Genomic DNA, 14,571 nt, shown 5'->3' with positions numbered 1-14,571 from the left:
CATTACATTATACTAAAAATGATAGATACGGAAAAGATTAGCGAGGCCCCTACGCAAGGGAGAGTGCATTTCCTCAGACACTCTGTATATACAGGGTGTGCCATTTTAAATAACGACCTCAAATATCTCCCGAATAATACGTTTTACAGAAAAATGTTTCAGACAAAAGTTGTATGGTTTCGAGGGGGCCATAAGATGGTATCATTGGTTTGACCTTGAAGAGTCATTTGAAGGTCACGTGAAGGTCACTTCAATTCTTTTAAATGGAACACCCTATATATTTTTGCACATTCTTGTAGGTCATCTCGAGAGCTTTCCAAAACACTTATGACAAAGTATTTTTCATTAAGTACTTTCCGAGTTATGAGGCTTGAAATAATTTCTTAATTTTACATAAACCGTAAAATATCTTGTAAAATATTCATTTTTCGATTATCTTACCTTAATAATTTTATGTACAAAATAATGAGAGGAATCAATTGGTGTAAAGAAAACAATTGTTTCGAAAGAAAAAATGTAATTTGCAATTAACAATTACATTTTTTTTTCGAAACAATTATGTGTTTTAGAAATTATTTCAAGCCTCATAACTCGGAAAGTACTTAATGAAAACTAACTTAATTATAGTGTTTTGGAAAGCTCTCGAGATGAGCTACAGGAATGTGCAAAAATATATAGGGTGTTCCGTTTAAAAAAATTGAAGTGACCTTCACGTGACCTTCAAATGACTCTTCAAGGTCAAACCAATGGTACCATCTTATGGCCCCCTCGAAACCATACAACTTTTGTCTGGAACATTTTTCTGTAAAACGTATTATTCGGGATAAAAATTGGGAGTTCCATTTAAAAAATCAACTTAACCTTCATATGACCTTGAGTACTTCATCCAAGGTCAAATTCTTATCATCATTAGATACATTTTATTTAGTCCTACAACTTTGTTCCTTATATATTTTTCATTATAGTTGATCGTTTTCGAGATATTTGACCGTTTCCAGACTTTTCCAACACCCTGTATATATTGTGATCGCGCTTTTCCGGACCGTACGATATAGGTATATATACATTTTAATATTAAAAAAAATAAATTATAAATTTAAAAAAGCTTAAAATAATATTGTCTCTCAGAAAATTTTTCTTGATCTGTGAAATTATTAACAAAATATAAAAGATCATATTGCGTTTGATTTTTAAAATTGTTGATGTGAGTGAGGAAGAGAGTTACTCTAATGTACTTTCTCTTAATACATATTTCATAAACGTGAATTAGTGAGGATTTCAAATACGACTAATCATTAAATTAATTAATTTTTTCATTTATGAAAATATTGCTATTATAAATTTTCATTTTGTTGATATTAAATTTGTAAATTCTTATTTGTTATATTCTATTTGTTTGACCATAAAGTATATTATTTTTTACACCACTGGATATTAATTATATATATTTTTTGTTGTTATTATCGGACTGAATACATAACAGTAAAGTAAGATACAGATGTCTTTATCAGCTGTAAGAAAATATGCATTTATTTCTTTCTGTGATATATTACTTAATACGTGACATATTATGATACATATGAAATGTTTCGTACCGTGGCAAAGCATTCTAAAGATGCTGTAAACAATCCACCGATGCTTAGACCAAAAGCTTTGTTACCTCTTTGCAACAGAAATAGTATTAGCTTTTGTATATGTAGAGGAGCTGTATACCAGCAGACATTATATCTATTATATGTGAAAATATAATGAATCAATAAAACTTTAAGAAAAGTGGAAAGATCTAATGAGATATATATTCATTTTGTGCACTTTTTGAATTTACATTTTTTTTATTAACATTTATATACATATATAAAAAAATGATAAAATTATGTAATCTGAAGATATTTCTTACGCTGCGGCATATACGTCATTATTATGATCTATAATTTCTTGTCCGACAAAGTTAGACAAAAACATGTATAATATACAAACAACTACAATGTAAATAGGTAATAAAAATTGTTCGAAGTTATATACTGATGATGCAACCTGGAACACCTAATATACACATTACGAATTTCAATGTTATAATGTGTAAGTTTATAAAAAGATTATAAAAGAGTTAAAAACATTTTTTAATAGTAATTAAATAATCTGTTATATTTTAAATCATAATTAAATATTAAATCATTATTAAATTCGTTTTTTATAAATTAATAATCTATTTATTAGTCATCTTTATTCGACTTATATGTAGATTTTATTTCCATCGCATTACATATTGTATTTATGCAGATTTTACTTTCATAATATTCTTTTTTATTAATCTTATAAATATACAGGTATATTTATAAGATTAAATTTCGAAACATTACAAAACCTATTAAATATACAGGGTGTCCCATTTTAAAGGATCCACTCAAATATCTTAGAAACACTGCATTAAATCGAAAAATATTTCAGACATTAGTTATATGGCTTGAAGGGGGACATAAGATGGTGCCATTGGTTGGGACACCCTGTATATAATAATACTAGATTTTTAACTGTACTTATGATTTTTAAGAAATAAATCGATTACAAGTTAAAATAAGTAAAACGAAATCTTAATATTCATACAAATCTCAATATAAATAAATTTATAAATTTTTATGTTATTTATAGCAATGATATTGCGAATTATTATTTAAAAATTAATAATTGTTAACTAAATTTTCTTATAGCTGAAAATTACCAAAACTATGATAAACTGCATTTAAAGATTTATATTAGATAGAATTATATTAACAAATGATCAAAAACATTTTTAATTACAAATTACAAATTTTATAAATGGTCCAAATGATAAATCAATAATAATCAAAAAGAAGGCTATTTTAGACCAAGCAGAGCGCAGGTGGTAATGCGTGACAAAATTATTTTTTTTTTTCAATAATTCTTTATAAATTCAATAATTCTTACAAATGTTTCGGTCCCTTTCAGACCCTCCTCAGTGTGACACAATAATATTCATATCAGATATAAAAGAAATACAAAAATAAATAAATGAAGATTACTGTACAGGTCGAAGGATAAAATTGTAAAAATAAACACAGTCAAACAAAAGAAATAACGTTAAGAATTTAAAATAAAAGCAGAATAAAACGCAAAAATCGGGGCGCAATACAATATCCATTGCTTCCAAAAACGCTACGATGTTACCTAACAATCCTCACCGTCCCGCGCAACTTACAACCGTCCGCCTTTAAAAATCATTGATGTCATTGTTCCCACGAAAACGTTGGCCACCAAACTCACACTCAAACACACATAATATTAGTTACACCAGTAAATTAAGATCAATGTCTTCCCACATTCTAAGTGTTCCTGCAAAACCTCCCGTTTATTCCCTGTGTCCTATTTCCGAATTGCCTGGACATTCATCCTATCCCATCTTTTTGAATCCTTCTTCCTTTTCCCAACCTTGTAATCCTTCCGTTGTGACTCCTAAGAGGGAATGGTTTTTGAACTTGTCTTCGATAAAAGTCCCTGATAATACAGGGGCTGTTACAATTGAGTGAGAATTTCGGTCTACCTATAACCACGAATAAAAATCAGCATGTGTATGAGATGATCAAACACATGGAAAAAAATATTTTCAAGTAGATCCGGTTGTTGCTAAAAACCATTCTCTTCCTATTTTTGAGAAATTTTTATTTTCTTCTCCTTCTACTTCGCACATTGAATCTACAATTGTCAAGGCGTTGAAACATACGAAAAATTTTTTAAAATTACATCCGGATTTGGTTATCACCAAAGCCGATAAAGGAAGTGTGACAGTTGTCTTAAATAAGAATGATTATTTGAATAAAATGGAGGATATTCTGAATGATAATGATACGTATTTAATAGTTAATAAAGATCCTGTGAAAAAGATCACGGTTGATTTGCGTTCTTTGTTGTCGAGATGGTTAAAGCGGAATTACATTTCTCCTGCAAAAAAGAAATCTTTATTTCTTAGCGACGGGATCCTTCCCCATGCGTATGGTTTGCCTAAGATCCATAAAAAAGCTGTCCCATTACGTGTCATTGTTTCATCGGTAAATAGCCCTTTGTATGCATTCGCTTCGTTTTTACATGACATCATACACAATGGCATTCCAAAGGCTAAGAGTCACATCGAGAACAGTTTTGAATTAGTCAAAAAATTACAGGGGCAGCATTTAGACACACAGCATAATATTTTTTCATTAGATGTGGTCTCGCTGTTTATCAACGTTCCTTTGGAACTGGCCATTGGGGGCATCGGGAAGAGATGGCATTTCATTAGCCAAACTACTGACATTCCTTATACGGAATTCATTGCTGGCGTACGTCTTGTGCTCAATTCGAATTTTTTTAAATTTAATGGGAAGATTTACAGGCAGACTTTTGGCACACCAATGGGTTCCCCACTATCCCCTATTTTGGCAGACATAGTGCTCCAAGATATTGAGGAGAGAGCCATCTCTAGAATACCGATCTCGATTCCTTTCTATGTTAGATATGTGGATGATATTCTGCTTGCAGCTCCTCCATCTTTCCATACAAATATATTAGACATCTTTAACTTTTTCCACCATAGGTTGCAGTTCACTATTGAAACTAGCAGAAACAATCACGTCAATTTTCTTGATGTTTCAATTGAGGTGAATGAGGGAATCTTGGAGTTTGATTGGTACACAAAGCCGACTTTCTCGGGCAGATTTATGAATTTCTTGTCACAGCATCCCATGAGCCATAAAAGAGGTATTGTTTTTGGGTTGTTGGACAGGATTTTTAGGCTGTCCCATCCCACATTTTTACAAAAAAATCTTAGAAGAATCATTGAATTACTTCTTAACAATGATTACCCGTTGGATTTCATCTTCTTGAATATCCGTTACAGATTAAAATTTCTCATACATTCCAATGGGTCAAAGAATCCATCACTAACGGGTTCTTGTCCGTCTTCTTTTTTTTACAATGCCTTATATAAGAAATATTACGGACAGGTTCTCTCCTGTGGCAAGATCGGCAAATAAATCAATGGCGTACGTAATCCCAAATAAATTAAATAAAATCATTAAAAAACACAAGGATCCCATACCTATTTACAATTGCAGTAACGTAGTTTACAAAATTAATTGCAAGGAATGTGATGCGTCATATGTGGGGCAAACCAGCAGGCAACTCATGACGAGAATTAAGGAGCATCGCCTTAACATAAATAGACCTTCTTCGTCGTTAACTGCAATTTCTGAGCATCGATTAGAAGGACATGAATTTGATTGGGAGAACGTACGAGTCTTGGATAAAGAGCCGATGTTTAAGAGGAGGATGGTTTCGGAGATGGTTCATATACAGCAAGTGAAAGGGTTAAATAGACAGGAGGATACAGAGCTCCTTAGCAGTTATGCCTACTATTCCATTTTAAGGAAGTGTACGTCGAAGCACCCCTTTCGGTATCAAGGTTTAACTCCCTTTAAAGTTACGCTCCTGTGGCTCTCCCCGTTTTTGTTATATTTCTGTGTCTCCTAACAGTCGGTTGTTATCTTGGAGTCTATGACTACGTTTACACGGCTTCTAACATCGATTTAATAACGCTGATGTTATAACTCCTATTTAAAGTGAGTTGTGTTTATACGTTCAAGCTTATCCTATCCCCACCAAGCTATAATAACTTAATAACTTTCGAGTGAAGTGAGTCCAAGAAATGATACCAATGAAGTGATACTAAATTTGCAAACAAGAGAGAGTTAAGATGTTTAATTTATCGGTTGGTATTATTGTCATCGTTACACTGCGGCCGTTTACACGTCCTTTTTACGTCGATGTAATAACGCTAAGCCTTTTCGCTAAACGACTTTGAGTTACTACATCGATGTAATAACTTCATCAATTCCTTTTCCGTTTTCCGTTGTTAGTTTTCTATAAATTAATTTACTCGAAATTATAATATTTTCATGGTTTAATTCCATTTTCAACTCTCAGTTTCAATTTCTTGATTGTGTCTTTTTAATAAAATTATCATCCACCCCGCCCTTTACAGATTTTTTTACCAATGGTTTGCCATGTCGCTTGAGCATTGACTGCACGGGATCCTTTTCTCTAACGTGTGTTCTTTGGGAAAAACGTCAGGTTGGATAAATTTCGATTGGGTGTGTTTGAGTGTGAGTTTGGTGGCCAACGTTTTCATGGGAACAATGACATCAATGATTTTTAAAGGTGGACGGTTGTAAGTTGCGTGGGACGGTGAGGATTGTTAGATAACATTGTAGCGTTTTTGAAAGCAATGGATATTGTATTGCGCCGCGGTTTTTGCGTTTTATCCTGCTTTTATTTTAAATTCTTAACGTTATTTCTTTTGTTTGATTGTGTTTATTTTTACAATTTTATCCTTCGACCTGTACAGTAATCTTCATTTATTTATTTTTGTATCTCTTTTATATCTGATATGAATATTATTGTGTCACACTGAGGAGGGTCCGGAAGGAACCGAAACGTTTGTAAAAATTATTGAATTTATAAAGAATTATTGGAAAAAAAAAATTTTTTTTCACGCATTACCACCTGCGCTCTGCTTGGTCTAAAATAGCCTTCTTTTTATTATTATAGAATTATATTAATTATATTATTAGAATGTTATATTACGTATCGTTAGAATAAAAATATCGGCAAGAAGACGATTAAGTACATTTAGTATAAGACAACATATTACAAAATCCGTCTCTAAAAAAAGGCATATTATTGACATTGTTGCCTCTTTCTTCGTGATGCTGATTGGTTATCTCGATTTGTTGTGCTTATATTTGTACCATCACCGCGATGGTTAACAGTTTTTTTAAATTAATTGTGGTTTTATTTTATTTATATTATATTTAATACTTTAAAGGCAAATGATACGCGCGCAACGTCATGTGTCTAATGTAAAATTTGTTTAATTTATTTTGATAAACACATTTTGATAAAAACATAAAACTTACTTGAAAAATATTAAAACTCAAAGTGATCACTCCGAATATTATTAATAACAAGAATGACATCTCAAATTTAGATATTAAATAATCTGAGAATCTTTAAATATAAGAAAATATATTATTACGCATACTATATATATATTCTGGAATAGATACCAACTTCATAGCCTTACGATGAATATCTATAGCATAAATTATATCCTTGTGAATCAAACTCTCTTTTTGTAAATTAATATCTTGCGATATATAATTCTGCATTGCGTTCTGGATACGGTAACTATGAATAAATTTACAAAATTAGCTTTGAGATAGAATGATTTTAATCTTAATTCATATAATATGCAGTCAAAGACTGCAACGTTCATAATATTATATAAAGTCTAATATAAGTAAATCAGCATTTGTATATTTTTTAGATTATTAAGGATATTTTATATTGTTATACTCTTGTTTAAGTAATGCTTCATACAATTTGAAGCGCTTTATAAAATAAATCGTATTTTAATGTCTTTAATAATATTTATATAAGTTTTTGCGATGTTTTTCGTATTTCAGAGTCGTTTTTCTATTAAAACTTTATGGAATTTAAAAGAAATTATTATTAATGTAACTATTTAATTGTGTTTGAAATAATGTGTAGTTTCAAATACGGAATAAAGTTTATTTCAAATTTTCAATCATTTTAATAGCAGAATTAAGATAATATTATTTACTTATATCCTGTTAAACATATATCAATATCTTCATCCTTGAAAATCATTATTTTCCTAATGATTCAAGAGAACAATTAAGTTGATTAAACAATCCAAGTAATTTTAATAACAATTTCATAGATTTTGGATATCTTGTATATAAAGTGTGAGTCACTTATTTAATGAGATAATTAATTCATCTTTCCGCATATTTGATAGATTATTTCGATAATCCAATATAAATAGCTATTTCAAAATTGCACAAAAACAAAATATAATTATTTTTAACCTTAATATTTTAATTAATTTTGTATTAATACTTTACTTAGCAATTCTAAACATTCCGCAAAAATGTTGAAAATATGTAATGAGCATTGTCCCGGTTGCTATTACTGCAGCAATTCCTACGTAGATAGCAACATTTATATGCAGTTGCCGTAAATATAGCCGGGAATATTGTTCTTGTTTTACAAAATTAGTCGTAATCTGCATATCATGCTGTCGAAACTTGTCTGTTGATAAAATAACGTCGAAAAAATCCGACCAGATTGGGACAGATATATGAACGGATACGATGAAAAAGAAAAACACTAAATAATAATATAAACAAGTAATATGTTAATATTATAGCAATAAAAACTCGTGCACTTTAACTTAAGCGCTATATAACACTTTACATGATTCAAAATAGTTTTTATTTTATGTAAAGGCTTTTGTAATAAACTTGGCTCATTAATGAAATTGAAAAATGAACTATGAAACGTAATTAAAGAGACATTTTCTCACTTATTAAAATAATCGTATAATATTTCGCATTGTTTCCATATTTTTCAATGATCATGAATTCATTGTTGTCCTTTATATCATCATAGATAAACTGGAGTTGTATCATTAAATATATTACCTATATTATTTGTAACAAGCTTTTATTCTATTTATCTTTTTGTAAAGTATCATAAAGACTACTACGAAGTTTTAAAATAAATGTTTATTTATTATATGAACCTACATTACGATATAATAGATATTTGACTTACTGTTTCGTCATTAATGTAAAACGAGTTGTATGTTAGTGTGAAACTAATGCAAGCAAATGCGAGAGATAGAATCTTAATGACAATGTCAATAGTAAACTTTGAAGTTAGAAATATTATAAGCTGTAAATAATAATTTTCTTCAAAATAATTTATATAACAAGTATCTTTATTCTTGATTAATAAATTATAAATTCTATGTTGTTATAGTTAACTTATCTCATGGCAATATAATAAATTAATTTTATATAATGATTTTTTAAATAAATAATTTTTTGTAAGAGAGAGACAAATATATCGTATTAGTGATATAATTATATTTATATTATTACAACATGGTATTAATAAATATATTTGTTTATTTATATTATTATATATAGTCTGAGATATAATACATTATAAATATACAATTTTATTTTTTTATAATAAAATATTCAATGCAAGTTGAACGTAAAAGTAAGAAATTATCAAAAAGACGATAAGATAATATACTTACAACATTAGAATATATTATATTTAGATATATATAATATATTAAATAATATACTTAGGATGAAATATATTCTTATAAATAATCATAATTTTCGACCCATTTTTTATTAGCAGAAATCTTTACATATTACCACTCATATACAAGTTTTATTAGATTATATTAATAAACATTTATAAATATTATTAAATATCTTTATTTTATAGATTATAAATTTAGAATAAGATAAAATCTAAATATATTTATGAATATATAAATAAAGAATAATACTTTATATTATTTAATTGCGCTTCTTCGGAGTTTCAGAAGTATCTCCGATATTCAATTGCTTATATTTCAATTGATATCTTTTTTAAATAAATAGATTGAGAAATTTTGCCAGATAGAAAAAAAGTAGCTCACATATACACGCAAACACACACTCACACACACACACATACACAAAATTAGATTTTAGAATTCATATAATGCATATTATAATTAAAATATTTTAATACATACTTGAGATACAATAAGGATTGCTTCAATGCTAAAGAAACAGATTGATTGAAATCGAGTAAGCGTTGACTTCTGATAAGGCCATAAACTAATAGTCAACAGTAAAATTCGGTTAAGATTAAAATACCGATCTTCAATACTGATCATCTCTCTGCTAGCACTAGAACACATTTGACAAAGATGAAGTCGACGGACATTTGCTTATCCCCACCATTCAATTGGTTGATTAAATATTCCCAAAGTCCTCTTTTCTAGTATAAATTATTACGCTCCACAAAATATAAGTTAATTTTTGTAAAATGTACCATAATTGTACCAAATGCAACACGAAAGAACACAGAGTATGACTATAAAACGGAACACCTGTAATTTAATATTATTTTGTCGAGGGGCAGCTGTCGATTAAGCGATCGATTTAACGCCGAAAGAAATTAAACACATGTTGTTTTCACATAACATTAACGGAAAAAAGTGTATGGGTTACGAAAGTGACGCAAGCGTAGTCATCATTTTTTCAACCGCGCATATCCACGTATTTAGATATAGTATATGTTTCTTTGTACTATATGCAATCCTCCAGAATAAACGTACTTTGAAACTGTAATATTATTAATAATTGTGAACTGTAATATTATTATTAATTGTGAAAGCATTATTTGTTATTGTTTTCTAATAACTACATAATTTTTCAATATTACCATTTACTTATTTTATTTTGTATGTTTTGTTTGCTGTGTGTTATGTTTATATTGTGTATGTTTTGCGTTAAAAATAAAACTAAAATTTAAAAATATTTTAAAATTTGTATATTTAAATCAAATAGAAATTAAGAAATCAGAAAAAATATTTTGAATTTAAATGTTTATTAAATATATCAAATATTAAAGATAGTAAATATTAAATTACAGTTTAAAAATGCTAGAGTGTAATGTTAATTGAAAAGATAATAATATTGTATGTACATATGCATATATATATATATATATATATGCATATGTACATACAATATTATTATCTTTTCAATTAACATTACACTCTAGCATTTTAAAACTGTAATTTAATATTTACTATCTTTAATATTTTTAAAATTGTTTTTAAAATTGTTCGCGATTTTTGATAAAAGCCATTTATTTTCATTTTAAAAGGGGTGTAAAAGTGATTTGGGACACCCTGTATATATATATATATATATATATATATATATATATATATATATATACAGGGTGAGCCATTTTAATTAACGCACGCAATTATTTCGGAAACAAAGCATTTTAGAGAAAAATGTTTCAGACAAAAGTTTTATGGTTTCGAGGGGGCCATAAGATGGTATCATTGGTTTGACCTTGAAGAGTTATTTGAAGGTCACATGAAGGTCACCTTCAATTTCTTAAATGAAACCTACTATTTGTCATTGCATATTCTTGTAGCTTATCTCGAGAGCTTTCCAAAACACTATAATTAAGTACCTTTTCGTTACTTTTTCGTAAGTACTTTTTGAGTTATGAGGCTTGAAATAATTTCTTAATTTTACATAAACCGTAAAATATCTTGTAAAATATTCATTTTTCGATTATCTTATCTTAATACTTTTATGTACAAAATAATGAGAGGAATCAATTGGTGTAAAGAAAACACATAGTTGTTTTTAAGAAAAAATATGGAATTGTTAATTGCAAATTACATATTTTTTCTTCGAAACAACTATGTGTTTTCTTTACACCAGTTGATTCCTCTCATTATTTTGTACGTAAAAGTATTAAGGTAAGATAATCGAAAAATGAATATTTTACAAGATATTTTACGGTTTATGTAAAATTAAGAAATTATTTCAAGCCTCATAACTCAAAAAGTACTTAACGAAAAGGTACTTAATTATAGTGTTTTGGAAAGCTCTCGAGATAAGCTATAAGAGTGTGTAAAAATATATAGGGTATACCATTTAAAAAAATTGAAGTGACCTTCACGTGACCTTCAAATAACTCTTCAGTGTCAAACCAATGATACCATCTTATGGCCCCCTCGAAACCATAAAACTTTTGTCTGAAACATTTTTCTCTAAAATGCTTTGTTTCCGAAATAATTGCGTGCGTTAATTAAAATGGCTCACCCTGTATATATATATATATATATATACAGGGTGATTCAAAATAACCCCTGTGTCCTTGAAATGACATATTCTTGAATCAATTCTAAGACGATTTTTCCTTCGGCAAAATTTCGTCCGAAGCTTAGTTTTTGAATTATTAAAGGAAGTAGTTAACGTATGACGGGTCGAATACAAGAGGCAGGCAAGGGTGGCGCGATTCACCGTCAGACGCGGGAGCTTACGCGGGGCGCCTGCTGCGATCAGCTGATCGCTATACACATACAGACACACATGCGAACACATACATTGTCTCTCTGTCTGTCTGTCTGTCTGTCTGTCTGTCTCTCTCTCTCTCTCTCTCTCTCTCTCTCTCTCTCTCTCTCTCTCTCTCTCTCTCTCTCTCTCTCTCTCTCTCTCTCTCTCTCTCATTCGCTCACTCACCTGTAAATTTTTTTTTTTTTTTTTACGAGAGAGGGGAAAATGCATTTTATACATACCCATCGGTCGATCCAGTGAGTTATGTGGGACTCGAGTACCAAGTCGAATTACCAACTCGGTACTCCCTACCCACTAAAAACCCCTCTCTTTTCACAAATTTCCTTTAACACACTGTCCCTCTGACTTCCCGAGATCTGTTTTCACATAACGTCAAAAAATAGTTATTATTACCTTGTTCGATGACTTTTGATGTATTGCTGTAATTGCTTGAAGGAGAAATGAATTTTCCGATAGATCGTACGTTCTCAAATTTTACGTAGATATCACGTTGCGAAAGACAAGAAATCCATACTAAATTATTAACTGAAAGTTTTTCTTCTTTCATGAACTGTATTCTTTTATAAACTTTAACGTAATCACATTTATTTACTCACTCGATGAGACGAGAAATTTACTAATGACTCTATCACTAATCACTATTAATCACTGTCGAATAATAACTGTTGGCGATTAAAAATCACTCGATGAAAGAAACACGCACGGACACGTTACTACACGACACGACGACGCGACAATGCGACGATAATTACTCGGCGACTGCAAGCAGTTTTTTGTCATGGTAGGTTGCGGTAGGTTAAGGTACTACTGGCGCTATCGAACGCGATCATGTGTTCGATTGAAGAATGCGGTAAACATAATAAACATTTAACATATTAATATTATCATTATCATGAATGTGTGTGATATCCATACATCGTATGATATCTATTTAAAAATTAATTAGATTAAATAAGTGTTTTTAAAATATTTATTACTTTTACTATTATCATATAAAATATTAATATTAAATATTTATTTAAGATAATAGTAAAAGTAATAAATATTTTAAAAACACTTATTTAATCTAATTAATTTTTAAATAGATATCATACGATGTATGGATATCACACACATTCATGATAATAATAATATTAATATGTTAAATGTTTATTATGTTTACCGCATTCTTCAATCGAACACATGTTCGCGTTCGATAGCGCCAGTAGTACCTTAACCTACCGCAACCTACCATGACAAAAAACTGCTTGCAGTCGCCGAATAATTATCGTCGCATTGTCGCGTCGTCGCGTCGTGTAGTAACGTGTTCGCGCGTGTTTCTTTCATTCGAGTGATTTTTAATCGCCAACAGTTATTATTCGACAGTGATTAATAGTGATCAGTGATAGAGTCATTAGTAAATTTCTCATCTCATCGAGTGAGTAAATAAATGTGATTACGTTAAAGTTTATAAAAGAATACAGTTCATGAAAGAAGAAAAACTTTCAGTTAATAATTTAGTGTGGATTTCTTGTCTTTTGCAACGTGATATCTACGTAAAATTTGAGAACGTACGATCTATCGGAAAATTCATTTCTCCTTCAAGCAATTACAGCAATACATCAAAAGTCATCGAACAAGGTAATAATAACTATTTTTTGACGTTATGTGAGAACAGATCTCGGGAAGTCAGAGGGACAGTGTGTCAAAGGAAATTCGTGAAAAGAGAGGGGTTTTTAGTGGGTAGGCAGTATCGAGTTGGTAATTCGACTTGGTACTCGAGTCCCACATAACTCACTGGATCGACCGGTGGGTATGCATAAAATGCATTTTCCCCTCTCTCGTAAAAAAAAAAAAAAAAAAAATTACAGGTGAGTGAGCGAATGAGAGAGAGAGAGACAGACAGACAGACAGACAGACAGAGAGAGAATGTATGCGTTCGCATGTGTGTCTGTATGTGTATAGCGACCAGCTGATCGCAGCAGGCGCCCCGCGTAAGCACCCGCGTCTGACGGTGAATCGCGCCACCCTTGCCTGCCTCTTGTATTCGACCCGTCATACGTTAACTACTTCCTTTAATAATTCAAAAACTAAGCTTCGGACGAAATTTTGCCAAAGGAAAAATCGTCTTAGAATTCGGTCAAGATTATGTTTTTGCAAAAGCATAAAGTTATTTAGAATCACCCTGTATATGTATATGTATATGTATATATAATCATGCATGTATTATGTTTATTAAAATTTAAAATTCCAAAAAAAAAATATATTTATTAATAATAAAATATAATTCGTTGACCATAATTTGATACATATCTTGCTATTATTATCGTACAGAATACATGACTGTAAAATAGGATAGAGATGTGTTTGCTAGCTGTAATGAAAAATGGTTGGATTATTGATTTTGTTTAGCTTCTTTTACATGTGTAACAGATTCATATTAATATATGAAATATTACCGTAGCAAAACACTGTACAGAGGCTATGAATAATCCACCAATACTTAGACCAAAAGTTTTGTTGCTTCTTTGTAAGAGAATCAATATCAGCTTTT

General features: G+C 30.0%; 1 protein-coding gene across 1 annotated transcript in view; it reads right to left on the bottom strand.

Moving 5' to 3' along the window:
* Positions 1-1,460: 1,460 nt before the first annotated feature.
* Positions 1,461-14,571, bottom strand: part of LOC145963778 (uncharacterized) — a 53,993-nt gene continuing 40,882 nt past the window's right edge. The window contains exons 5-9 of the mRNA XM_083086010.1: positions 7,123-7,239; positions 6,969-7,059; positions 1,898-2,043; positions 1,596-1,728; positions 1,461-1,511 (exon numbers count right to left, since the gene is read on the bottom strand). Coding sequence (XP_082942136.1) covers positions 1,461-1,511; positions 1,596-1,728; positions 1,898-2,043; positions 6,969-7,059; positions 7,123-7,239 — 538 coding nt within the window. The remainder of the gene's footprint in view (positions 1,512-1,595; positions 1,729-1,897; positions 2,044-6,968; positions 7,060-7,122; positions 7,240-14,571) is intronic.

Source organism: Camponotus vicinus, unplaced genomic scaffold (genome assembly GCF_025532165.1).
Source record: "Camponotus vicinus isolate PSW18456_S1 unplaced genomic scaffold, iyCamVici1.0 SCAF_13, whole genome shotgun sequence".
Lineage (NCBI taxonomy): Eukaryota > Metazoa > Arthropoda > Insecta > Hymenoptera > Formicidae > Camponotus > Camponotus vicinus.
The sequence above is the reverse complement of the archived record's forward strand: the minus strand, read 5'-3'. Positions and strand labels throughout refer to the sequence as shown.